This window comes from Styela clava, chromosome 11 (genome assembly GCF_964204865.1).
Source record: "Styela clava chromosome 11, kaStyClav1.hap1.2, whole genome shotgun sequence".
In the NCBI taxonomy this organism is placed as follows: Eukaryota; Metazoa; Chordata; class Ascidiacea; order Stolidobranchia; family Styelidae; genus Styela; species Styela clava.
Window position 1 is genome coordinate 10,977,073 of NC_135260.1, and position 26,542 is coordinate 11,003,614.

Genomic DNA, 26,542 nt, shown 5'->3' on the forward strand with positions numbered 1-26,542 from the left:
GCAAAGAACATTTACCTACAGAACGCTTAAATCTAGCAGAAAGACATGATGGAAAAGTATATTCACAAATTAAATCAAAAACATTATTTCTGGCAGTCTTGGAACCAAAGCTATAGCCTTGTATTGTTTTTACAGTGACAAACAAAGTGGGCAAAACACATTCCTTTTGCGAGCACCATGAGATAAATAACTTTTTAGTGATGAGAAAGATACGAAAAAAACAGGTTATAAATTTAAGAGAAACCATTTAGGCTTTTGGGCAAATTGGAATCAGCAAACCCGAATCAAAAATATTATTTTTTAAGTGATTTTGAAACAAGCAGCGCTAAAGAGAATTTTTGTATTTCGCTGATAGAGGGTAAATGTGGCTTTATGATTTGGTAGTCCACACTCTCTCACCCAGTTGCTATCCTTGTATCCCAGATGAGGAAATAGGTAACAAGTTAAGGAATTAGTCAGAGTCATTAAAAGTTGGTATCAACAGAAGTATCAATATATTTTGACACTGAAAAAATTGTTCAAAATTGAATAGTGCAATATATCTTTGCGTGACTGTGACGCATATATGGATAATATGACTCCTCATAATTGATTCTTAACAAGTTTATGTAAATGAACTTTGACGAAAAATTTAATACTCATACTTAATGTGCAAAAATAAATCACGATTTTTCTTTCTTTTAGAAAGAACAATATATGAAAACCAGTGCAATAATAAAATTAAACAATAAAATTATAGCATTCACGATTAATATAAGAACCTAGCATTTCACAAATGCATCTGAATGGACAGGGTGTGTAAGGTACTATACCCAAGATTGCAACATAAGGGATACTAAGAGTTGGAATTCGAAGCTATTTGGACAAACCATTTTCTGTACTTGAAATAAATATGATATTTTGACATGTTTTCAATAGGTGTAAATAATGCCAATTCTAAAACAAGCGCACACAACTTGGGAGATACAAATGGTATCGTCCCTTTTTCACACATGTAAAGAAAAAGCATTGAATACTGTTGGAAAATGCAGTGTTGTAACGACCTTTCAAAATCTGGTGGCTGATGACCATAATCACTTTTAATTTAATATATCATAAATATACTGTTTGGTTTCGGAAAATACCAAAGAACTAACCCAAAAGTTCAGAACGAAAAAAAACTTATTATCAGGCCATAAATAAACATTTTTATAGATCTATGCTGAATGAGGTCCAAAGAAAATACATTGGCTTGTGCATGGCTCACTTATCGCAGCATATTTTCTCATTTCTCCCCCTGTTCTGTTTGTGATAATTGTGCTAAACTAAACTGTTGCAGTTGATTTCTATTGTCTGAGGAAATACTAAACGGTACAACAACGAGTTCTTCCCGACCTCCATTTAAATTAGTCTGGTGAACGGTTTCACCACCACCCCCTTCTGTAATGGTAATAATATTATCACGGAAGCGTGGATCAATAGTAGTTTGTACGGAATCTCTTTTGGGAGCTTTTTTACCCCCCGGCATGTGTACTCTGACATGCTTATCTAAGTGCCATCTCGTTACAAAAGATTTATTGCAAACATTGCATGTGACCGCCTGTCCTGTATGTATTTTCTCATGTTGATCGAGGTACCATTTAGTAGCGAAATGTTTGTTACAAAACTTACAGCCATGAGGTTTTTGTTGCACAGCATTTTGTATTGGTGAAACTCGACTTTGCGTCGTCGGGGCTTGTTGTGGGGTTTGAGCTGAAGGCTGATGCTGTTGTTGGGGTGGTGGTGGCAGTGGCTGTGCCTGAGAAACAATATGTATTTGTGGCTGCTGCTGTTGTTGTTGTTGTGGTTGAGTAACGACGTGTATTTGGGGTGGCGGAAGTTGTGGGATTTGTCTCGACTGGATCTGGACCTGAACTTGTTGCGGTTGAATTTGTTGCTGAAGCTGTTGACTCGTGATAATCTGCTGTTGGTTCGTAGTCCGATCCTGTTGTTGCACTGGGGTTTGTGGTTGAATTGGAATTGTGATCTGTGAAATGAAAAGCAATATCAGCAGGCGTGTCGGCTTAGGGGTTAAAGCGTTCAACTTAATTGTGATGGCATCGCGGGTTAAAATCCTAACATATCAGTGACTGCTTGTGCAGAGCTTTGTTTGAAGTGAATAGCATATGAAAATGTCATATAAAAAGTATTCCCATCAGATCACATTGAATTACCCTATCAAATGAAACTTTGATCCAGAACAGAAAAAATTTTGTATAACTGGTGTTATACAGTTTTCCTCCAAACAAGGCAGACTGCCTAATACATAAACCCCTTTTTGGATGAAAAAGGACCTCCACAGTCCAGTATGGCCTACCTAATTTATTACTCATCGTGTAGGATAAAGTAGGTAGAGTTCATACTGGTTTTGTACAATCTTTAACACTAGCATACAGCTGTATTTCGGTTCTCAAGATATATATTTATAAAACTAGCTTATTAACTAATAAGAATTAGATACATTATAAACTATTGCTAGTATTCACTCAACTTACATTATGAGTCGGTAGGGAGGCAAGCATGGTAGGCAAACTGACACCAGCTAATAATGTGGGTGTGATTGGGGCTTGGACTTGAAGTGACGCTGCTTGCAAGGATGAAGCGTTAATTGTCCCGTTTTGCAATTCCTCTCGTAATACTGGCGTAGGATCGCATTTTGTATCCATCTGCTTGTTACAGAACTTGCAAACGTGATAAGGAGCAATAAAAACAACTTGTTGTGGTGTGATTTGAACTTGCTGTGGCTGCGTTTGTTGTTGTTGCTGCTGATGCTGTCAGTATAAAAAGAAGACATGATAGCAAAAGAGAAAACTCATCAGTATACACAGGTTCCTGTTTTTTAGTTTTTTGGACCTTGATGTTTCTTTGATGGCGTTCAATTGAAATATTCACTCCTGTAGTGTGTGTACCAGGTTAGGGTTAGGCCATAATTTTATTCCAATTTTCCTTACTTTAGTTCTAATACGTTCGAGGACTCCAAGGACTGTCTGTGTTAGCCACAAGTGAATATACCCCTTGTCCATAAGTTTCAGTCCCGTCATACAACTTGATGTAAAGTAGGTGAAACAAAATTAGTTACCCCCTGGTACACACACTTCAGGAGCGCCGAATAAGATATATAAATATAGTTCTCATCGGTCACTTGAAACTCTTTATCAGTGCCATTTCTCCTTTTAGTCAATGGATCGAGACCATACATTAAGCGAACCTTAGTGGAACACTAAACTTGAAATATGCAATTCCATGTACTTTTGATTCAATAGTTTATATTATAAGTTCTGGCACATAATAACAAAATTAAAATATCATAGTACTCATGTACACAGGTAACAAAAAGTCTGTTATTAATTACTTCCATACCTGTTGTTGCTGATGAACAATAGCTTGTTGTTGTTGTTGAGGTTGACTTTGTTGCTGCACGATCATCTGATGTTGATGGTGTTGGTGATTTTGCTGCTGTTGCTGTACTTCTTGCTACATGTGAGAGAGAATATGGAATTATATCACGAATATAATTTCAACAGATCCTCCACTATTTTTAGGCAGCATTTACTCAATATACACAGCCCCCTGCCAAAATTTCTACATTTTTGTATAGAGTTGAAATCTATTAGTTTAAACAACTTTTTTTTACAAAAAAAAGAGGTTTTTCAATATCAATAATATTAAAATAGAAAATTTCCTAACATCATCAATTTTGTTGATGAGGGTATTAAACGTCTTGTACCTGCTGCTGCTGTTGAAGTCGATGTTGTTGCTGCTGTTGTTGTTGTACCTGTTGCTGTTGTTGAATTTGTACCTGGATTCTTTGAATCTGAAATTTTAGTAAATAGTTGCAAAAGTGATCATGTCCATGCCTAGATCAATGTAGGATTAACAGATCAGATATCTGTGATTCAAGATGAAGTCGGACAGAAATAGATTCTATGGAGCCTATTTCCTAACCTGGAGTGTAGCGAATTGGGTCAATATGCCAACAGGAATGTTTTACTGTTTTTACCGTATTAGCCATTTGCCAATGACCACTGTTGCAAATTACCACCATTGCACCGTTTTGATGACTACAATACCAAATGAATAAAATATTATGAAACATAAATTTCTGTGGGCCGAATAGTCACCTCCTTCAAAATTGAATTTTTAGTCACGAGTAATATTTCAGTTACACAAGCTTTGAATCAATAATATGAATTGGAAAATTTTTCTGGAGTACTTTTTTCAAATGACGAAATAAATTCTGAAATGATTTTAATTTTAATGTTAATTATCAATAAACCTGCTGTGTGACTTGCTGCTTTTGCTGCTGTTGTTGTTGCTGCTGCTGCTGTTGTTGTTGTTGTTGTCTATGTTGTTGCAGGGCAACCTGTCGTGCGAGTTGCTGCACTTGTTGTGTTTGTTGCTGCTGAATAGTTTGTTGTTGCTGTTGTTGGGAAACGATCGGTGGTTGTTGTTGCTGTGGGGGTTGTTGTTGCTGTGGAGGTTGTTGAATCTGTTGAACTGTGGTAATCTGTGATGAAACGAGCTGTGCAACAACAGTGGATTTCGTCTCAGTCGACGTCTGATTAGGACTCTGATTGAGTGGAGTTTGATTCATTATTGCTGGTTGATCAAGAGATGTCTGAGAGCTGATCCTCGTGCAAATTCGTTCATGTCGTATCGCGTTGTACTTTGTGCTGAAATAATTGCCGCAAAATCGGCAAAACCTGATAAATACGAAATAGACGAGGATTTACTCATATGTGTCAACTAACTACTATATTGAGCTCTTTCAAGATTTGATTATCAAGTTAGTAAAAACAGTGAAAGAAAGAGGTGGAATTTAATTAGAGAGATGCTGAAATAATATTCAAATTAATAAACCAAGTCTTCTTCGCACTTCGGGTATGTTTATCTGAACAATCCAAGATGGCTTACAAAACTAAGACAGATTTGTTTACATTTTCAATTTAAAAACTAACACACAGACATATTAAGTAGATGACACCAGAGTTGTCAAATGCGTTGAATAACTCGACACTCGAATAATTCGGTTGTCAATCAAAAAATTTGAGTCAAAAATTCTGCGGTACTCAAAGAGAAATTTGGAGCTTAAACACCAGAGCCGAGTGCTTGGTTCGGGTGACGTCACCTTATTCACCAGCAGCACTTCGAGTCAGAACGCCAGTAGACGTTTTAGTAATATTTCGGTTATTTTAAAATACGTAAGAACATATTAAACAATTACCATTGTTTCTTATGGCAAAAAAAGGTTCGGTAGTCGAACAAGATATCACTGTGTATGTATCAGGTGGTCGAATCGGAAGCATATTGAAAATCATATAAAATATTTAAATAAAAAATTCTTCCTTGGAATTGTCGTGTGAATACAAAGGAACTTGAAGTTAACTAAGTGTGAAAAATTTATTCTAAATCATATTATTCACCTTTCTGGTTTCCGAGGAGTATACTGCGGCTGAGAGGACTGAGGCAAAGCAACAACCATTAATGATGTCATTACTGGTTCATCAGTTGTGTGAAAAAGATTTTCATGTCGTATTGCATTCCATTTTGTGCTGAATTGCTTTCCACAATATTTACACATATGAATTTTCTTTCCCGTCCAACGAGGAGAAGAGTTTTCAACATATCCCGTTGTCATCTAAGATAATAAAAATGTAAATATTTCAAGCAAGTGTATGAGTTTCCTTTACTTTTGAATGATTGCACATGACCTTGCTTCAAGCAAATTCTCCTAAAGAATCTATAAACATGTATAAGTGTTAATTATAAACATAGATTGGGTGTTGAGTTTCAATTGTCTAAACAACAGTGTCTACATATACTGAGATATGAAAACATGATTTAACCTGTAACTTAATAAGATAAAACGACGACAATTACAACATACTAGCAAGTAATATAAAAAGTTTCCCAGGGAAACATAAATTGTTTTTTAACATTCAAATCAATCAATTATTTGTTAACTCAAAATACTGTGAGATGGGAACAGATACAGCAAATAAATGTTCTGTTACGCTATTTGTCTGATAGGAGTTGCAAGGGTCTTGGAGCGATGACACCACCTGCTACAAATGTTTTTATTCGTTTTTTAAATGAAAATTTGGATTACGAGTAGTAAAAGTACTATTTAGTAATATATTTCTAATAACTATTAGTATAATACCCAGAAAACAAACTCAATTTACCTAGTACAATCACTCAACCAAACTCTGATGAATGTGAAATAACATCGATATTACTTTATTTTTCAATTACTCAAGATTTGAGAATCTCATAACCTCCACAAGTTGGAGTATGGCATGTTATTGATATTAGAATCACAGTTAAACCTTCCTTCAATCTGAAAGAAAGGCTGAAATTTTTGTCATCGCGGAGACAAAGTTGTTCTTTAAATATAAATGACCCAGAGCTCGAGAGCCGAAAGTAAATCATTCACCAATGCCACAATCCTAATTTGAAGCAAAGATTAGATTTCATAAATAGTATTATATTTCAAATGCTTGAAATTATTATATAAGTTTTTAGGTGGGGAATTGTTTCTGACCTTGCATTTCTTTTTTAAATGTCTTGTCATCCCATCATGGGTTTGAAAATGTTTTCCACAATTGGGACAAAGAATTGGTTCTGCATCTGGTTGATTTCCACCACTGCCAGGAGGTGCCATTTTGCAGCCTTTTTCGTGCCTTGTAACATTGTACCGAGATCCGAAACTTTTAGAACAATATGTACAGTGATAAGTCTTTTTTCCATCCAAACCAATGACCGGTTCCCTTATTTCTACTGGTGAAACTTCTAGCCCAGATGTTGATGGCATTGTATTTAACGATTGTGCAGACACTGTAGTCGAACCAGGTGCTGGAAGAGTATGAACCAGAGTCATTGGATTACTTGCGGACACAACTGGAAACATCCCTGGCTGGGTGCTCGTGGCAATCATTTTTGCTACCAGATTAAAGCATGTGGTGGTAATATCTGAAATTGAAATGCGAACATTTTGTGAATTCCAAAGTATTAAATTGAAGAGTAAATTATTTTCATATTTCAGTGATATATGTGTATATATAATATTTCGATCAAGCAGGGCATGTTGTAATATATAAATTCACTGTGAATAAATCGTCGGATGAAGAAACTAAAGCTTACGAATTGTTTTAAATCGCAGGCTAATGTAATTTAACAAGCAAATAATTTTATGGACGTAATCAATTAATGATCTTGAAACATTTTAATGTTCTAATAATTTTAATTCTTCAGTTGGTCATTTTTAATACCACAGGCATAAAATTGTTTAGTTTGAGAGTGTAAGTTGTTGAAAAACTTACCACACCACACCAGACAATACGGCCAGCCATATTGTCTATTCGAGTCTTAAAGCAAGAAGAAATTGAGTGCACGAATAGCATTACACACGTTGTCAATTTTTTAAACTGGGACTTTTTAAAAATATATATGGACAGTTTCTCTTTAAAAAATGAAAGACAGGCAGCCCGATATTCCCAAATTTGAATTTCCCCTTTCTTTGGACGTATGACGAATAATATAATAGCCAGCAATGAATATCATAAGTATTTTTTTCGTTTGTTCGAATATATTTTCAGTCATAAAAAAACAATTTTCATAATAACAATAATTGGTTCTATGCTTTAAGTTTATATATCATAGTATATATTGGGTAAATTTTCTGACATTACAGAGCGAGTGAGAATAGGAAAAAAAATTTCTTTCTATTTTGTGGGACAAATATTCAGCTGCATTGATCTAATGAGTAATTATTAATTCATTGTTTATATACCCAATTTATGTTTAATTGCTGGTTATAGCTATGAATTGTCAGGTAATTTTCTGAGAATAATTGAATCTTGGTAGGTGGGGAATTTTATCATCAGGTAATGCTGTAAACAAGTTGTATTAATTATATTGAGAGAATTGAAATTGTTGTGCTTGTGTTTTTTAATCTCACACTTTTTTCGTGATAGAACGATTAGCCTATCATGATATGAAGAGCAAAACATGTGGTGATGACTTTTTACCTTACGCATTTAAATTTTGACATGCTGCCTTCTCGTCTTTTTGTTCTTTTACCAAAAGATAAAGAAAGATAAAAGAGCATATCCTGTCACTGTTCAAATGGAGATAAATACACGCAAAACCTGATGAGTGATAAGAATGAGCGCGTCGCCGCAAAAAGAGAAAAACACGGCCTCGCCGCTCTGCTAACTTAACACATGCACAAAGATACTTGAATGTTCACAACTTTTACATCAATTAATTTGCCTATAGCGGCTACACTGTCATCCTTGTGCATAGAAAATTATTTAATAAAACTTCTGCAATAATTTGAAACTACCTAAAATCCACTACTTTCGCACATATAAACACCAATTCCCACTCAAATCTCGCAACCTACAGAAAAGAAAGAGAGTGCGAAAAGGAGGCGCCCGGAGAAAAGATGGCGGTGCGAGAGATTTATGACGTAAAAAGCTGTCGTGAATCCGACGAAGAAAAAGGAGAGAATTCGATTTATTACGTCATAATATTGCAGTTGCACAAATGATAGATGACGTATTTTGAATCAAAGTGATAATTCTTTGAACATATTTTTCCTACCATTACTAGTTTTGAATCAGAGAAATTTTAAAAGTTTCACGATTACCTGATAAATCGGATGTCGGGGATTTTGCTTTGACCACTGGTGGCGATTGCCGGCAATTTATGAATTCAATTTGCGCGGGCTTTCGCCTTTTTTCTTTTATAAACAAACGGTGGGAGCTTTGGAGGATTGGCGGTGTCGTGGATCTTTCTGTAGATAGTCTGTATGTCTCTGTTCTGCTTTTGTTGCTAGAATTTAGAAATTGGAATGCTTCCGAAGCACGCAGTACCACTGTTTTTAATATTGCGTGAGGTTATGTTCGATCTTTTTAATTGATAATATAGCCTAGTGAGTCCAAAATGTTACAAAGGACATATTTACAACCCAACTGTGATTGGTCATTGAATGGACTTGAAAATATTTTTCACTTTGCTCTGGAGCAGAAGTCAAAATGTCTGATTCAAGGTAAGATGGTAGAATGGGTTCATAGGATAGTTTTAATGAAACTAAAAATTCAAACAATGGTCTGGTGAGGCAAACAGACATATTTCGAACAACATGGATTTTCTACCTACTGACCTACCGGTACTGCAGTACTGACTGACCTACCAGCAGACCGGTATGAATAATGATTGCCAACCTTCAGACCTTTGCTATTAAGTTTATACAACATAGGGTGGTGCAGCCAGTTTGCGGACGATTTCATTCAAACCGCTATAAAATAAAAACCAATATTTCTAACCCGGTAATTTTTTCACTGTATGTTCATTGGCATTTATTCTACACGCTACAACTCGAATTAACTTTCTACGACCAGGGGTTAAAGCTATACAAACCACCAAAGTACGACACTCAGAAGACGAAACTGCGACCAAACGACCAGCGTGCGACCACGGATTTCGAGCCTTAAACATCGTTTCGGCTGCGTCGAGACTACAACATATGCAGTCATGCGTGGAAAAACTGGACTTTTAATTGCATTTTTGACCGTCATATATTTTAACAACACGGTTATTTCGACAACCCATATGTTTTTGAATATACGTGCCGCGATTTAGCCTTCAATAGTGGCATCAAAACAATAAAATAGCATAACCCTTAACCGTCCTTGAAACAATAAAATTTTACTAAATGACTTTGTTGCTTTCGACGCAAACAGCAATTTTTACCTGATATTTTCAACAAAATTGCCATTGTGTTCACTTCTCATCAAAAGTTATATGTGATATTTTCAAGTTTCTGCCTTATATGTTAGAAACATTACCCTTTTGCGTATTTCGTACATCACTGGCAATTTTTAAAGACTATGTTTTGATTTAAACTATGACCATATTTTTGTGTACTTGTAGATAAAATGTTGCTTAGAGAATATAAGACACACAATCAATTCCAACAAGAATTTTTTATTACTCACATAGTCGCAGTAAAATATTCTATATGGCAGAAATACATTTGCAGCAAAACCAACGAAGTCCCTCTACTGCTGATGCGCTTAAATGCGGATTCAGCTCTGTGCAGTGCAGATGGAACCACTTATCGCACTGATCGCACGCAATCCAGCGTGGTTCATCAGGCCCACCATTGAACTGCACCTTACATACATTGCAATCTTCCTTCTTTTTTTCTTTTTGTTTTATAGACAAATTTCGTCTCCTTTTCAGAGGTTTGACCTTTTCTAAACTCATATTTTTCTGTTTTTCTAATCTTTGAATTTTGCTTATCTCTTTTCTGTCTGCCCTTTTCCTTTTTTGTTCCTCAGCTAGCCTTTTTTTCTCGATTGAATCTTTCAACTCCGTTACAGCTCGATCAGATGACAAATTATGTAGTGGCATATTTTTGTAATTTTTCACGGGTCTTTTCTTTTCTGGTATTTTAAACAACTCTTTTCTAGCCAAATTTGTCGAATCCGTATTAACACAAAAACTTCTTATTTCTCTTTTTCTATTTTCTAGTTCTTTTAAAGTCTCCAACTTCAGGTGTCTCCATGCGATATATACCCCACTGCCTTCTATGTCTCCACACTCTAACTTCTTTTCAAACAGTGTCTTTTCATCTCTATTCATACCCCTTTCCAACGCCTCTAAAGCTCTCCTGCACTTAGAATCAATTGGTGACAGACTCTCGTACATTTTGGAAGCCGGGGATGCTAAAGCACTTGTACTCTGATCATTTAGATTTAGCTCAACAACATCTGTTGTATTACAACCAGGATCGGGTGATCGAGATGTAGATGGCTGGTCATCCAATATATCAGACATAATCAAAGTGATAAGTGCGTCTTCAGGCTGTTCGTCGTTAAATAAAAGTAAATCCAAGTACGACACATCATGATCTAGTTCATTCGACGCCAACATGCTTTTAGTCGGGAATTCTATATTTCCACCTTCAATAAACTTTGGGTCAGCAAGCGACATTGGGGCCATGTCGAGATTATCGAAGACAGGTTCTACGTCAGTAATCGCAGAGCCATTCGCTTCCCATATCTGTTGTTGAGAATTAGCGTGGGCCGAGGGCTTTGGGGATTTTGACATTGATGGTTCATCGTCAACAAATATGGTGGACGGTAATGCTTTTTCCAAATCCACAGCTCCAATATTTGGAGGCCAGACGCCACATGATTTAAATGAATTTACTATCACATCCAAGCGTGAGGTTCGTAAGTACGCCTGGGTAAAAACTCGACCAAAGGTGTACTTATCAACCACACACTGCTCTTTTCCAAAAAAAGAATTACAACAGCGACTCCAATTTCCTTTGAAAGGGCCATAAAATCCTTTGTCCAGTGGCTGCAGAATATGTGTAGTGTGGGCAGGCAAACAGTAGAGAATGATATTATTTTCTCGGGCTAACGTGCTTGTGCGAAAATCTTTGTGGGACGTGTGACCATCAAGAAGAAGTACGACGGCCCCCCTTGTTGACTTATTAGGTAAATTAGGTATGAATAGTTGTTCCATCCAGTCATAGAATGAATCTTTAGTCATCCAGCCCTTATCAGTCACATGACATCTGCTGCCATCGGGAAAATCCAGTGCATGAGACGGATTCATACGCTTGCCGGGGAAAAGTATGTAGGGCGGAAGGATGTTACCGCTGGCGCTGATGCAAATCAGCACCGTGATTTGAGTTTTATTGCTGCTGGTGATGTTATAGCAGGTTTTCATCCCCCTGTCAGCCACGACTTTTTTACCGGCTTTCGTTTGAAAAGAAAATCCGGTTTCGTCGCAGTTGTATATACTACTTCCGTTCGTGATGTTGTTTTCCTCTAACATTGCCGTGTACTTTTCCATCCAACTGCTCACCTTTTTTTCCGAACAAGCCATGGCTCGCGCCACCTCCAATTTTTCCGTTGTCATGGTTTTCAGGTCCGGGTTCCGCGACAAGAATCCGCACCACCAGGAGTCACTTGGGAGATTATTCCTGAAATACCGCACACGCTTTCCCGACAAATCTAGCATGTTTTTTACCGTTTGAAGCACCTGAAAAAAGGTAATTATTTGAAAAAATGCTATCACTCAGATTTGGTGTAGATTAGGATATGTCTCACGTCTCTCTTGCCCATCCCGAGTCCACGCTTGGCCATGTCCTTCAAAAATGTTTTCAGCGACTCTTCCTCTTCGGATGATAAAGCAGTGGGGGGCCCACGTTTAGGCATTACATCCAATGCCCTTTTTCATTGAAAATGTAAGATATGACGCCGTTACTATGATAAATTGGAATGATTTGTAATAAAAAAAATATACATACCTGTTATACGATCGGTCAAAGTAGATTTGGGGATTCCGTAACGCTCTGCTGCTTCGCGATGAGACATTTTTTTTTCAGTAATGGCTTTTAAAGCTTCTTTCAAATTTTCCTTCGTGTACTTTATTTTACGTTTTGTAATGTGTCCAGGCATTTTTTTAATTTAATATATCTGTACGGAAAAAAAACCAACAAAGTTCATAAAATTTCATTTTTTTTTTTCATTTCGGCCAACAGGATGGATGTTTCCGTGACCCTTGACCCCATAAAAATTCTCTTTAATTTTTGGAAGCACTACTAAAAACTGACAAATAAAAATCTCTCTCTTTGAATAGCACGCATAACTACGAAAGCGAGGCAATGTTTACAACCATGCATGTATATCTACCTGGCCCGCTGCACTAATTCAGTCATACTCACCTCGTGTCAATTTATCAATAAATGTTGCTTAGGCCAGGAATATTCTGACAATTAAACTTCTACGCGTTGATTCTAATAAGTTAAAGGACGAACTGTTAACTCAACCTTTTAGGACATAACCCGTCAAATTACAAACGAAGCACCGCATGGCAGCAGTCAAACACACAAAAACATGGTGGTCGCAAATTGGCTGCCGAATATATTATCGACTTATTGGGAATGCGCACCCCCCCATTCCCCCCCCCCCCCCTTTTGATGTAGAAACGTGAAATTTTGAAGATGGTTAAATAAACCACAACTCCACTCACCTGCCAATTTTCATGTTTTTATCTATCATATTTCTATAAATTTTCAAGCTATTCCAAAGGGACGATGGGTAGTTGGCAACATGAAAAAATAGTCCGTTTTTTTTCTTCGGTCGGTTTTTCGGTCGTAACTTTTTTGTGTGTGACCGCATTTTAGTGTAATTTCGCAGAGCTACGAGGGATAAGTGGGCGATAGCGTGTGAGAAATATCGTCGCGGTCCGTTAATTTTTTCGGCATTAAATAAATCGATGAAGTTGATGACCGCAAATAGGTCGTGTCCGCAAAGTGGGTAAGCCACCCTATAGCCTAAGTCAGTAAGTTGAAATAATACTGTAATACCCATTGTGAATCCGAGTCAACACTACAGCATAGTTCAGTAGTTATCCGATTCCAAGAACAGAAGAATTTGTTTGTAAATTTTGCTGAAAACTGTAAAACCGATTCATCCGACTTACCGGTATAGGGTGGCTTACCAACTTTGCGGCCATGACCTATCTGCGACCATCAACTAAATCGATTGAATTAATGCCGAAAAAATTAACGAACCGCGACGATATTTCTCGCGCGTTATTGTCCACTTATCCCTCGTAGCTCTGCGAAATTACACTAAAATGCGGCCACAAATAAAAAAGTTACGACCGAAGAAAAAAAAACGGACCATTTTACCATGTCGCCAACTACCCATTGTTCCTTTAAAAAAGCTTGAAAATCCATACAAATATACAGAATATAAGAGATAAAGAGATGAAACTTGGCAGGTGGGTAGAGTTGTGTTTCTTTTAACCATCTTTAAAGTTTCGCGTTTCTACATTCAAAGGAGGTGGAGTAGGGGGATGCGCATTTCCAATACGTCAATAATATCTTTGTCAACTAATTTGCGACCACCATGTTTTTGTCTGTTTGATTGCTGTGATGCGGTGCTTTGTTTTTAATTTGAAGAATTTTGTTCGAAATAACCGTGTTCTTAAAATATATGACGGTCAGAAATGCAATTAGAAGCCCATTTTTTTACGCATGGCTGCGAATGCCCTAGTCTCGACGCAGCAGAAACGATGTTCAAGGCTTGAAATCCGTGATCGCACACTGGTCGTTCGGTCGCAATACGTCTTCAGAGTGTCTTACTTTGGTGGTTTGTATAGCTTTAACCCCTGGTCGTAGAAAGTTAAGTCGAAGTTCAGCGTGTAGAATAAATGCCAATGCACCTACGGTGAAAAAATTAACGGGTTAGAAATATTGGTTTTTGTTTTATAGCGGTTTGAATGAAATCGTCCGCAGACTGGCTACGCCACCCTATATGGTCTGGTACTATTACAGTGGTACGATACCTGGGTATCGTAGCGTTAGAATAGATACAATATTTTCTCATTTTCAACATATTTGATGAAGCAACACAATAAACAGATAAATGTCTTATGGATATAATTCAGTAATTACTGAATTAGTTGAACAAGATAACTCAAACAACTTTGTATTTTTCAGCATGCATCTTCATTGTCGAGAGGGAGTTTGCTGGTATTTCGTCATTCAGTCATCGGACCCAGGTTAAATTTCTCCTAGAATCTATTCGTCACATCATTGGCGACAATTGCCAGGAAGAATTCATTCATATAATGCAGTATTTGAAACTTCTTCATTCTTTATGTTCTGATGTTGGATGTGAAGAAGAATATGTAAACTCTATTCTCAGGATTAAACAATCTGTAAGTAAATTACATGAGGCCTTGTTCACATCTCTCCAGCACGACACAATTTGCCGATTTCAAGAATGGATCGATATGTAGACAGGCTATATAAAACAAAAACTATATTTGTCCCTGGAAGGAGGGTGTTTGGCATGGTGACTGAAGTTAAAGATTGTGAAATGTTTACCATGGTGAAATTATAAATCGATCCTGATGTCTTTCTAATGAGATCACAAGTTTTTCAAATTCTAACTTGTAGACATATATTACTTCAACATTGCTGGTTTCCCTACATTATGCTTCATAAAATTGCCTGTGATGATCTGCCAACCACAGAAAACATATTTTGACTGCTTAGTTGCAGTTTGATATAAGTTATGCACTACCATCTGAGGCATTTTTGTTATGCAGCATTATTTGAATATTTATTTTAAGTTAGATGTTAGTAATTATACCAGATGAAGTGATTTTTCACCAATATATGAGAAACTCAAAATGGGATTTGTTCTCAACTGTTGACCTAATTATTTCCAAGTTCAATAGTACTGCTGCTATAGAATTGCGCAACATTAGCTTGTTATGACATCAGATATATTACTATATTTACAGAATTTAATATCACTGTATTTCTATCTCCAGTTTATTCTGTTCACACTTCTCGATAATGAAAGTGCTGCCAACGTGTGTCGTGTTATGAATGATTTTTTTCCAAAACATGATCCTCTGGAATCGTTCAATATCATGAAGAGATCCTTGGTATGATCCTGTCCTATTTCTTACATAAATAAAGTTGTTGTGAAGAAAATATATCATTTACCTTCTATGCTGATTCTTTGATATAACATTGTCGCATAATTGTTCGAATGATAATAACAACTTTTACTTCCTTATTTAACCCTACCTATATTTTTAGAAAAAAAGGTTCTTGGCTCTCATCAAAAGACAAATTTATGGATTTAGGAAACTTGTCACCAAATTATTAACAGACATGGAGTTCCGTTCTTGTGAGTATAGGTCTTCATTTGCCAGATACTGATACATTAACATGTATTCTTCCTTTTGTTCAGTGAATTACTTTTCATCATTTTATCAGTAAAGCTAAGTTTATTTTTAATACATATCGCTTATTCTATCATATTCTGTTAGAAAGGGATTTGCTTCCAAAATGAATGTATTTTGATTCCTGTTAGTAGGGATGTGAGCTGAATTCTCATTTAAGTAATAATTTGTAGATTGTGGTGTATATCTTGATTTTTCATGATTACTGTTTTAAATAAAGGTATTGATTACTGAAATTGTATTGCTCTCCCATAATTCTAGAAATTAAATACATTTTGGTATATCTCTGCCAGAAAGTTTAATAATAAAGGACAAAGGTATATGTGAATGCATGCTTCTGAAAGTTAGCGAAATTCTTTTTCATTCAGATTACTTTTATGATGAATGGATGGAAGAATTCGGTTCATCTTTTCATAAAGATATGATATTAGATATTGACAAATATCTGAGGAAAATTGAATCATGTTTACTGGTTGGAAGAAAAACAAATGAGGTTGGTTCAACAGGTCATATTTCCTATTGTATAACCTATTTCGGTTTATAATAATATGTTTGCTGTGAAACAAACAAAACTTTACGTTCCTAGCTGAGTTCTTTTTTGCCTATGATGATTTGTCAACCACAGAAAATATCATTTGACTGCTTCATTGCAGTATGATATCAATTATGCACTACCATCTGAGGCATTAGTAGACTATGGAGTATATCTAGAACACTGTCACACACAAGTTTTATAACTTTTCTGGATCTAGATTGGGACTAGTTTGACACCAGATTCTTTTTTGACTTCATTGAGCTTCTTTACATGCTAAACATTAGACTTTGCTAATAATAGAATCCTGTCCAATATTGCCATGAGTTGAATATCCATTTGAATTTTTGCTGTTTTAAGGAATCACCAATGTATCATGATGTTATATGATTCAGTTAAGGTGTGATGAAGAATAATTGTTTGTGTCTGTTATCTTATTGTGGTAAAGAATGACAATTTTTGACAGGAATAAACTATTTTGGATGCCTTTCTCTGCAGATTTACCAAAGTTGGCTCGGCGCAAAACAGATCTCAAATCCTGCTGTGTTGTATTTGTTGAAGATTTTCTTAGATCACACTGTGGAAAATGGTACAAAGGTGGAGGAAATGCAATTTTTAAAGTTGCTTAAATGGATGTTTCCTAGTTTAGGTAAGCTAGAATATCCACTACCTGGCTTGTAAACGGCTTTTTATGATTACGCCTATGATGATTTGGCAACCACAGAAATTGTATATTTGACTGCTTCATTGCAGCATGATATCAATTATGCACTACCATCTGAGGCAAATAGAAAAAAAATGAAACAATAAAAATTGAAAACTGCATTTATAAAATGCAATAAACATCTGATTATAGATTATTAAATAAACATTACAGTTCTATTACACCATGGTTGGTGGCTGTTTGAGAATTCAACGGTTTTAGTTGGTTAATTCTAGTATTTTATCAAGTAAGGCATTGTTCCCAACCTACGGGTCACAGCCTAAAACTGGGCCGTCTGAAATTTCGCTTGTTTTTTCAATGGGAAAGTAAATTTTATTGTTTATATTATAATTGGTATTGAGTGTTCAATTGATTGTATAAGTGGGAAGTATCACATCGTAAAAACTTCGTAGCATTTATATTATGTTGCTTGCTTAAGCAAAGCCACGCCACAATTCCTAAACCTCGCTGAGGGCAAACTAGCGCAGTTTTTTCACTTTGTTTTATATTAGTCATTCAATTTTGCGGCTGCAAAGTACTGCATGCAGTTTGATATTTGAACGTATCCTTGGGCCGCGAGATTTTACAAAATTCAATTTTTAGAAAATTTTGGTGGCTGAGAAAAAGGTTGGGAACTACTGAAGTAATATATTGATTATTCAATCGCATGTCCCTCATTCTTGTTTGCCTACTGGTTTAAATCTGTATGTGGTACAGCAGCTATCGATAACTAATCAATTACCGGTCATAAAAATACATAATTTACAGATTTGGACATCCTAACAATGCCACGTACCAGTTCATTAGAAATTCCAGAAGTTTTCACCGACTTGAAGTCTATGAAACTATGTTCTCGGGCTGGGTGGACAATGACAGAAAAAAAGCCCTGGGATTATGAAGACTTTACAACATGCATTTATGAGAGATTGAATCAAAATATTTTGGACGAACAAGTTGAACATGAAATTGGAGATAAAATTAATGAAAAACATCTCAGTCAGGGCGGTCCAAACCAACAGAGGATTCCCTTTGCAGTTCTAAATGAAAACACTGCTCATCTTCGTGTAAAAACGAAAAAGAATATGAAACGCAAAAGAGATGACGCAGAAAACTTAGAGAATGAAATATCTAAAAGACCTCGTACTGAAATTTCTACAACAAAAGCAGTCTTCAGGAAAAGCCCAGTTGTAGATTTATGTAAAAAGAACATTTTTATGAAGCCTGAATTTTTTTATAAATATGGTAAGAAAGAAGACTCAACGATTAGGATCAGTATTGACAGTCCTCAATGTAAAAGATTACTTGAATCAGGTTCCAAGTTTTTTTCATCTCTTTGTCAAGAGAAGCGGATGGCTGTGGTCGAAGAAACTAGGACACCCATTGTGAATGAGGTATAACTTATTTATTACTTTATGCATGAAAATGATGTTTGCTCCTTTTTCCTTGTAGTTACAGAGCCTGAATACCTGCATTTCAATAATGGGTGCTTTGCATGAATGGTCATAGTGGCTCCAAATTTGACTGTGGAATGCGGATTAATAGTATATAAACGTGAACGGTGTTGTAAGATAGGGAAAATGCAAAATAACTGTTAGACAGTTTTTGCCTGTTGTTGCACTTAAATTAATAATTCTGTTAATGCTTAATATTACACTTAAGGATGCATATTTGAGTTTTCTTTACTACTTTACCTTCTAAAGTCAATAACGCCAATGATGATTTGGTAACCACAGAAAATGTTGTTTGACTGGTTATTACAGCATGACATAAATATGCACTACCATCTGAGGCATAAATCAATTGTTAATATTGAAGGTTCCTTTCATCGCCCAATTAAACAAGGGTAGTTTTGCGCTCATACTGTCTGTGTGGTACCATAAACTTAGCTCTTGGGCGATTAACGAAAAATGTTTGATTTTCTTGATTTTAATTTCCAGATTAGTACAGAAGCAATTGAATTCAGTGATGTGGAAAATAATGAAAATGATTCTGACCAATTAAATGTTACTGAAGACACAATGTCTACTGGACTAACATGGATTTCAACAAGAAGATATAATAGTAAGTGTTGGACTGAACATTTCCTATTTCATATATTATAAACCTGGAATTATTGCTTTGTAACAGCCTGCCTTAGGCGATGGGTGTGGTTGATTAGTTGCTAAACTGCAAATTGGTAATGCATTGTTTATCCTTGATGTTTCGGAATTCCTGATGAAATATATTAAAGGTACCTGCGTGGAGATAAACGCAGTTAGGATTTGTTTTTGTAAAAACTAACTTTTTCGAATATGCAAGTCTTGTCATACTAGCATTGGTGTACCATACTATTTGTAAACAAATCATTCAATAAATAACTTTGAAAACTGTCACTAGCAATGCCAATATCTTAACGACCTCTTGTACTACAATTTCCATCTTTTTCTTGTTAATTTGGAGAAATGATCTTTGTGTTATTGCACATCTACCAGTTCATAACTGTGGCCAATTGTATTTTCAGTGAATTTTTTTTGCTAATAGTCTTTGCAAGTGCAACAATAAAAACTTAATCAAGTCCCAGTTTATAACACTAATCCTAACATTACCACTACCAGAAACATCACCAAAATCATCTAAAAGTGAAGTCAAAAGAACTTGTCGATCTCTTCATTTCAAATCAGAATCCTCTTGTGGTGAGTTATGTACTTATTGTCGTGTGTGAACTTGTTTACTTCAATACGATTTAACTTGTGAAAATTGTATTTTCAGATGATCACGTCAGTGAAAGTGAACCTGAATCATTTACTTCTTCACAGCCTATGGTGGGGGTAAGCTTGATAAATAAAATATCTATCTGTATTAGTTTTGCGTGCATTAATATGGGTGCTCCAGAGGTTTGTGCACCAATATAAAGGTAATCAATTTTTTTCGCCTGCTTTACATCAAGTTGTGTAAAGGGAGTGAAACTTATTGGCAGGGATTATATTCACTTGGCTAACTTACACAGACAGTCCGCGAACTCGTGATGGAACTGAAGGGAAATCTGAATAAAATTATGGCATAACCCTAACCTGTTACACACCCTACGGGAGTACCATAGAATGCATATTCATATGGTTGAATATTTTTTAGAATTTTGTTTTGCGATACAGTCAAGCTTGATTGATAGCAGTCAGTGTACATATAGAACTCCATTCATAATTCACTTATTTTTTACCAGTTGCAAAATTGTCTGAAACTCGTTGATCAGACACCTTTTCCGGATCTCACAATTCACATCAGCAAGTACCCAGAGACAAAACCATGTACTGTGCGATTGAAAATGTTATCAAAACCAAGGACAAAAACTAAGAATGAGGTTTTAATTGAAGGATACAAAATTTTAAATGAAAGTGATATAAATATTTTAGAGAATGCTAAAACTGAAATCAGGTTTAGAAACTATAGTGTCCATTGAAAAAGCTGTGCTGAGTAGAAGGCTTTAACAATCTGCCATTTTTAATTCAAGTCGTGTTATATGCTCCACCACACCATGGCACTGCCATATGAACCAGTCATATCATATATAAGTTACTGCAGCTCTGCTCGTCAATTCCTGAAGATATCTTATCTAGTTGTTTATGCACATTTGGCAGAATGCGCTGCAGCCAAAGCTTGGAGTTGAAATCTTATTTTGGTGCTTTATATAATGAACCATGGTTTCTATCTGTTTTTATTTATTTATATTGCCATGATATCTACCTGCAAAAGCACTTTATAAAATAAACACATATTGTAAATTCTTTTTTTTTTACTGTTGGTTTATTTTTCTGTGTATGCTGTTGAAATTTGTACTTATTACCAGTTTTTGTTTCCAAATTTTAATAATAAAGAGTTTTATTGGGAATTTGTAGCTTATAATAATGTCTGAATGACAGTAGCACAGACCTTTCCATAATTGAAAATGGTAGCAATTAAATGGTAACTATGGGTACTGCTCCTGCATAATTTTGCACACAAGCTAATACAGCGAGACCTAACATGATTCGTCTTAGTACCGAAACTTTTTTGCTGCAAGAAAAAATGGTAATTATTTCAATACATTCTACCCATTTTCAAAACATTAAAACTTGTACCCGAACAATAAGTGCCATCACCCCCTGTAAAACATTAGCTTTCTTTATCATTTCCTAATTTTTTAAAAAATGGGAAATGGTACACTCATTATCACACTAAACTGATGCTTGTTGAATGGTAGAGAGGCAGACTAAATGCGCAGTCTGAATAACCATTGAGTACCGCAATATTTTTGACTAAAATTTTTCGGTCGAATTCCGAATTGTTAGTTTAAGAGTCGTTCGACCATTTAGGTAGCACTGCATCTATATATCTGCAGTAAAACTATGGGCGTCAGAACTTATGTTGTCTCATTTCATGCTGCCAATGAGTATCAGAACATTATGCACAATGGATTGACAAAACAGCACTTAAGTCCATCTCCATTGCCTCATTTACATCTCCATACCTTTTTTGCAAAACGTCTTAGATTCATAGAACTTTGAGGGTACAATCACACACAACCAGAAGTTCAAGTCTAAACAAAATCAAATGTTTAACTCCGTTTTAACAGAATTGGGAAACTAACGCGTTCAGTTTTTTGGGGGGGTTGGAATTTTCCAAATAAGCTGGTCACACTGAAATTAGTATGCAAAGGTAGCGATTCTGTAGTGGCATGAAAAATGATTAATTTAAGCGCAGCCAGTGACGTTTTCATGACAAAGTTTTGTGAAGCATCCATAGGTTCCTTACCCTGTTGTAATAAGTCATAACGCAATAATTTCACCATGTGAATACACAATCATATAGTATCAAATTTTTATTAAAATGTAAAAATGCTTACACTATTTTAGGAGGTATTTTATTTCCTTTTGTGCTACACTAATAATAAATCGTAAGTAGTTACCACTTTTGCAATTCTCTAAACCTTCAACCACTCCTTAGAATTAAGTCAAGTCATGAATCATTCAAGTAAGAGTCTCTCCTTTTTCTTCTGCAAGTCATAGTTGATCTCATAAAAAGTTGTTTGGTTCAAATGACTGAAGTCACTCAAAGTCTTCTTCCACACATTTGATTCTTTACGCATGTTATTTGTGGCAAAATTTCCAACGGTGACATTACTCAAAAGGCATGTTTGTATGCATACCATCCTATCAGAAGAGTACCACACCATGTGACAATAAGTGTGGTTATCTTGACAAAAGGACCATCCGAAAGTGCTCCTACAGGAATATCAATTTTTATTTCGGAGCCATTTTTATGATCCAATGGGACCCATACACAAGTCGAACCTATAAGTGCAACAGTGTTTGTTACTATTTCTGCACAAGGGGCAAGGAACACATCTGATAAAGTTATGCAAACTTGATCCTTTATACTCGAATGATACAGCAAAGGCCTTGAAAATCCTTCGCTATTTTCAATGCAAGATATCATTATTTTAGATGGTGGTATGACTGCAGTAATATGAGTTTTATTTACGTCATTCTCTGTGCTGCACAGATGGTATCTTGAGTGCCACGGCATGGAAATTTTCGATACCATTCTCCCTTCTATAACGCTTAATGAAGAATAAAATAAAACAGTGGATTCATGAGCAAAATACCGAGGAAGTTCCACATCTATGTTTTCATTGAAGAGTTCCACAAATTTATCTCTCTTCCTTTGTACTTCATATTGATCGATGAAAAATGAGTCTGGTACTGTTTGAACATACAAAATAACACAGTGGTTTGCAAAATCTTTGTCAGCAACAGAACTCAAATTGACAGTAGTGGTTACAATGTTGTGAAAGCCAGACTTTTCGATGTGTGAGTCAACAGTTACATCCAGAGGTGGCAGTTGAATAGATGACAAATTCAATTTTGGTAATTTTAAGTTCTCTCTTATCTTGGAGCAATGCTTATCTTTATCAACATTATAACTGCATATCTTGCAAGGCCAAGCGTGTAAATACTTGATATATACAAATAATAATATTAACTTGATATATATTCTCATTGTATGCTGAAATGAAACATCCTGTTCAAAAAAGGAATTGATATCATCAAAGTTTTAATATATCTTGAAATAAATTTTATATCCATTGACACAACAGGAAACAAGTGTCTGATTTTATCTTTATGTGGAGGTACTACGTACTAGGATAGATGCCAATTTGTGGTGGCATTTTCATTGAATCATGAAATATTTAATATAAATAAATACAGACAGAAGATAAATTAGGAATAATGACTGTCAAAATTTGTATAAATGGCACTTTCGACTTTGCAATAATTAAAACTTAAATATAAAAGTTGGCAAATATTTTGATGACCCACTTATATGATTTACCTATAAAGACTAGACAATAGAATAAGAACTTCAAAATAGTATGAACTCTAAACATGGAAATCGAAAAAGAACACTTAGCTTCGACATGCATCCCACTAGAATATCTACTAAAGTGTTGCAATATAAAGAGAAAAGCACAGTGTAATACTGACGATTTGTGCTAATCTAGGCACAAAATTAAAACATCTTCCAGTTAGTAGGAGCTATCACAGGAATGTGAGTTGTCTATGATTGCAGAAGATCACTGCCAAGTGCTAATCATCTGCTATCCTTAAAACCAGTCCACTGGTGGAAGGAATGCACTTTATCAAATCAGATCCAACTAGATCATGTGTGTGATATGTTAGACCAAGTTTGATAGACGCAGGTGATTTACGAGACCTGAGTTCAGTTAATAGAATTTCTCTGCTCTTAGTAGCTCTAATCATTCTTATTGTTGCCTGTCTTCCTTTTTTAAAAATCTTTATAAATTGACCAGCGCCAGGTATAGAGAACCACCAACTTCCAGCATCTCTTAAAGTTAGAAGTCCGGCATTTACCAACTCTGTAATGTCTTTATCTTTAAATCCATATTGATTTATCATTGTATGTTCAGTAATAGTAAGTTCTGATATACTTCCAATAACCTCGATCAAAAATCGAGATATGATTTGCTCCCTGCTAGTTAACTTCTTATCATCTTTACGTTCACCCCGTCCTTCCCTAGATGAAATATTGTGATATCGATTGACGTGAGCAATAAAATCTTTTGTTAATACAATCATATGCTCCTCATTTCTATGTTCCAAATGAAATATTTTTATTCGTCCACATTCAAAAAGATCATTTACTTGCTGATCAACTGTCGTTCTATTTTCCAATAAAGCATACAATTGATGTTTAAAAACAATAGGCGGAAACCGGTTCTGCAGTTGTTCTTGTGGAAATATATTTCTAATGTGCTCAATTGCACTCATTGCATCAGTTATATTAGCTTCTGAATCTAGTTTTCCATTACTCCAAGGTATGAATGTTTTGGACTTCTTGCTGTTTCCAGGAGAGCCACGTAATATAGTATGTCGTCTCTTCATTCCGTGACAAATAATATTTTAATTTAGTGTTAGTAATTATGCTGATCTATAGAGAAAAGAATAAAGTAATATAAAAACAAGCTTGAATATTTCACAGAAGTAAATTCACATCCAGTTGGATTGAAAAAAAATAGTAGAAGTACATTGGTACAATTTACATCATTGTAACTCGAGAAATAATAAAGATTCCCCTCATGACGTTACTATTTCTCTAGAGATTTTGACAGCCAGTCATTCTTGATTAATTTTCACTGGAGAAAAAGTTTAACTGTTATCCAACTTAAACAGCAAAATAGTAGACAAGATTCGAAACATCTAATCTAAATTCCAGTCATATTTTATTTCGATTATTCTGTTTCATTCATCAAGCATATAAATAGATTGAAGGCATGAAAAATATCATTTCTCTAAACAAATGACTGGGACTTCATCATAATATCCATGGACACATTAATACCATGCCATTTCCTATCAAAAATATACACATAATCTAAAACAAGCCAAAAATAATAAATTTCCTCATCCAGTTCATATTATCCAAATGCCAGAAAGAATGCTTTTGGTAACAAGATTATGAACTTTGTCATATGTCGCTTGATACTATCCCTGAAAGACATGCCATCTTACTTAAATGATATAGGTGTGAAGTTCTATAACACCCTTTCATGATTTTGGCACAAGATGCCGTGCGTTATATTTAGCACCCTCATCATATTTTGTCATATCTTTATCTGCAGTTCCGCAAGTACCAATTCCCACTCTTCCAACAAGACCTTCAGGTGATGCAAATATACTTTTCTTGACGGCACCTTTCATAGACTTATGTGTGATTTTTTTATTAAATTCTTTCCATTTATGTTTCGAAATTTCAGATTCAGCTTCTTTCTCTTTTGCTCTCATTTTCTTTCTTTGATTTTTCTTTTTACGATATTCACGTTGTTGAATCATTAATTCCCGTTTACTGGCTTTTGATTTAAAACCAGCCTTGTCACCATCGGCAAGCAGTTTTAACTGCGTTAATTGACAAACATCTGGCTGCTCAAATTCATCAAATCGAACTGCAACTGTTGCACTTTCAGGTAAAATTTCTTCGAGTACTCCTTTGTGATATTTCCCATCTCCACTCCATATTGCATAACATGGGTCACCTACTTTCCACATATGACGAGGACCACTGTCAGGCTGAACAGTCTCTTCTGCTATTTCTTCGGCGGTTTTTCCAGTTGTTGTTTTTGCTTTCGTTGAAGGTTTTGCAGCTTCTACTCCCATTAAATCTTTAGTTAGTTGAATAACTTCTTCAAGATCTTGCTTCAATTTTTTAAGTTCTTCATTTTCAGGATCTGCTGATAGAGCTGCCTCGACTTGCGCTAATTGCACTTTATAGTTTGTCAAATTTGCTTCCAATTCGGCAGACATGATTTTTTGTTTTAATAAAAATTCAAAGGTTTAAAAGATCTAAAGGTTTTCAAAACTGTTGTATTTGCAAAATGGTAAAATTATTCATTTATTAATTCTGCAATCCGGTACATATACGAAGAACCTCATTCCTATATTTCAAACTTGAATTGTATAAATCCTGAAATCAGTACAATTATTTAAATTCATTTTATTTGTTAGACTACAGGTACAGGACTGGGCTTTATACAGATATACCAAATATTACAAGTGAACACTAAATTAATGATAATGTAGTGGGGAAATTGAGATATATAGCAGTTTAAATTATACCGTACTAAACCTGATGAAAATTTAATTAATATAATGTGTACAGGTTTATGACACCTGTTGTTCTATGGCCTACCGTACACTAGTTTATTATTAAGGTTTCGAGGGTGGCTAGTCTGGATTTCATGGCCTTTTTGAATGAGAAATCGGGCGTGCAATCAGAAATTCCTGCATGCAAATCAGAATTCCCTTGCGGGCGTGCGAAACAACTGCGCCCGCATGCAACTGACTTTGACTTTAGATACCATTCAATACATTTATCAAAAAATTGTTATGCCACACCTACTACTAGCCTAGAAGTCTGTTAGGTACCGTAACAGTATAAGGTCAAGCAGAAATAAAAAAATG

The 26,542-nt window shown here is 35.4% G+C and overlaps 4 protein-coding genes across 7 annotated transcripts; 1 reads left to right on the top strand and 3 right to left on the bottom strand.

The window, feature by feature from the left end:
* Positions 1-42: 42 nt before the first annotated feature.
* Positions 43-8,442, bottom strand: LOC120332147 (uncharacterized). Of its 3 annotated transcripts, none has more exons than XM_039399341.2 (8): positions 8,049-8,442; positions 6,563-6,990; positions 5,442-5,656; positions 4,295-4,721; positions 3,746-3,832; positions 3,379-3,492; positions 2,514-2,789; positions 43-2,005 (listed from the first exon to the last, which is right to left on the bottom strand). In XM_039399341.2, the coding sequence occupies exons 2-8, from the start codon at positions 6,953-6,955 to the stop codon at positions 1,265-1,267; spliced, it is 2,253 nt and encodes a 750-aa protein (XP_039255275.2). In that variant the 5' UTR covers positions 6,956-6,990; positions 8,049-8,442; the 3' UTR covers positions 43-1,264. The 3 variants fall into 3 exon arrangements, with proteins under 3 accessions (XP_039255275.2, XP_039255268.2, XP_039255284.2); XM_039399334.2 differs by having other exon boundaries at positions 7,341-8,442; XM_039399350.2 differs by having other exon boundaries at positions 8,366-8,387.
* A 325-nt stretch (positions 8,443-8,767) lies between these two features.
* Positions 8,768-20,916, top strand: LOC120332166 (uncharacterized). 2 transcript variants are annotated; one of them, XM_039399370.2, is made up of 11 exons: positions 8,768-9,073; positions 14,555-14,775; positions 15,397-15,513; positions 15,671-15,761; positions 16,185-16,309; positions 16,847-16,997; positions 17,820-18,442; positions 18,989-19,112; positions 19,646-19,723; positions 19,800-19,852; positions 20,251-20,916. In XM_039399370.2, exons 1-11 carry the CDS (start codon positions 8,968-8,970, stop codon positions 20,485-20,487), a joined length of 1,926 nt encoding a protein of 641 aa, XP_039255304.2. In that variant the 5' UTR covers positions 8,768-8,967; the 3' UTR covers positions 20,488-20,916. The 2 variants fall into 2 exon arrangements, with proteins under 2 accessions (XP_039255304.2, XP_039255296.2); XM_039399362.2 differs by having other exon boundaries at positions 8,769-9,073; positions 19,800-19,858.
* A 2,123-nt stretch (positions 20,917-23,039) lies between these two features.
* Positions 23,040-24,473, bottom strand: LOC120332198 (winged helix repair factor 1-like). The gene has a single exon (XM_039399405.2). The coding sequence runs from the start codon at positions 24,467-24,469 to the stop codon at positions 23,654-23,656; it is 816 nt and encodes a 271-aa protein (XP_039255339.2). The 5' UTR covers positions 24,470-24,473; the 3' UTR covers positions 23,040-23,653.
* A 41-nt stretch (positions 24,474-24,514) lies between these two features.
* LOC120332188 (survival of motor neuron-related-splicing factor 30-like) lies at positions 24,515-25,969 on the bottom strand. The gene has a single exon (XM_039399394.2). The coding sequence runs from the start codon at positions 25,883-25,885 to the stop codon at positions 25,133-25,135; it is 753 nt and encodes a 250-aa protein (XP_039255328.2). The 5' UTR covers positions 25,886-25,969; the 3' UTR covers positions 24,515-25,132.
* Positions 25,970-26,542: the final 573 nt, after the last annotated feature.

Bases quoted from the DNA above. Each gene is read 5' to 3' on its own strand.
- LOC120332147 (XM_039399341.2), bottom strand. From the start codon at position 6,955: ATGATTGCCACGAGCACCCAGCCAGGGATGTTTCCAGTTGTGTCCGCA. The intron at 5,657-6,562 runs GTCAGAAACAAT...TTATTATCTTAG, and splicing joins ATTTAAAAAAGAAATGCAAG to ATGACAACGGGATATGTTGA. The intron at 3,493-3,745 runs GTACAAGACGTT...TCTCACATGTAG, and splicing joins GACTTCAACAGCAGCAGCAG to CAAGAAGTACAGCAACAGCA.
- LOC120332166 (XM_039399362.2), top strand. From the start codon at position 8,968: ATGTTACAAAGGACATATTTACAACCCAACTGTGATTGGTCATTGAAT. The intron at 19,113-19,645 runs GTAAGTGTTGGA...TACCACTACCAG, and splicing joins TTCAACAAGAAGATATAATA to AAACATCACCAAAATCATCT. The intron at 19,724-19,799 runs GTGAGTTATGTA...TTGTATTTTCAG, and splicing joins CAAATCAGAATCCTCTTGTG to ATGATCACGTCAGTGAAAGT.
- LOC120332198 (XM_039399405.2), bottom strand. From the start codon at position 24,469: ATGAAGAGACGACATACTATATTACGTGGCTCTCCTGGAAACAGCAAG.
- LOC120332188 (XM_039399394.2), bottom strand. From the start codon at position 25,885: ATGTCTGCCGAATTGGAAGCAAATTTGACAAACTATAAAGTGCAATTA.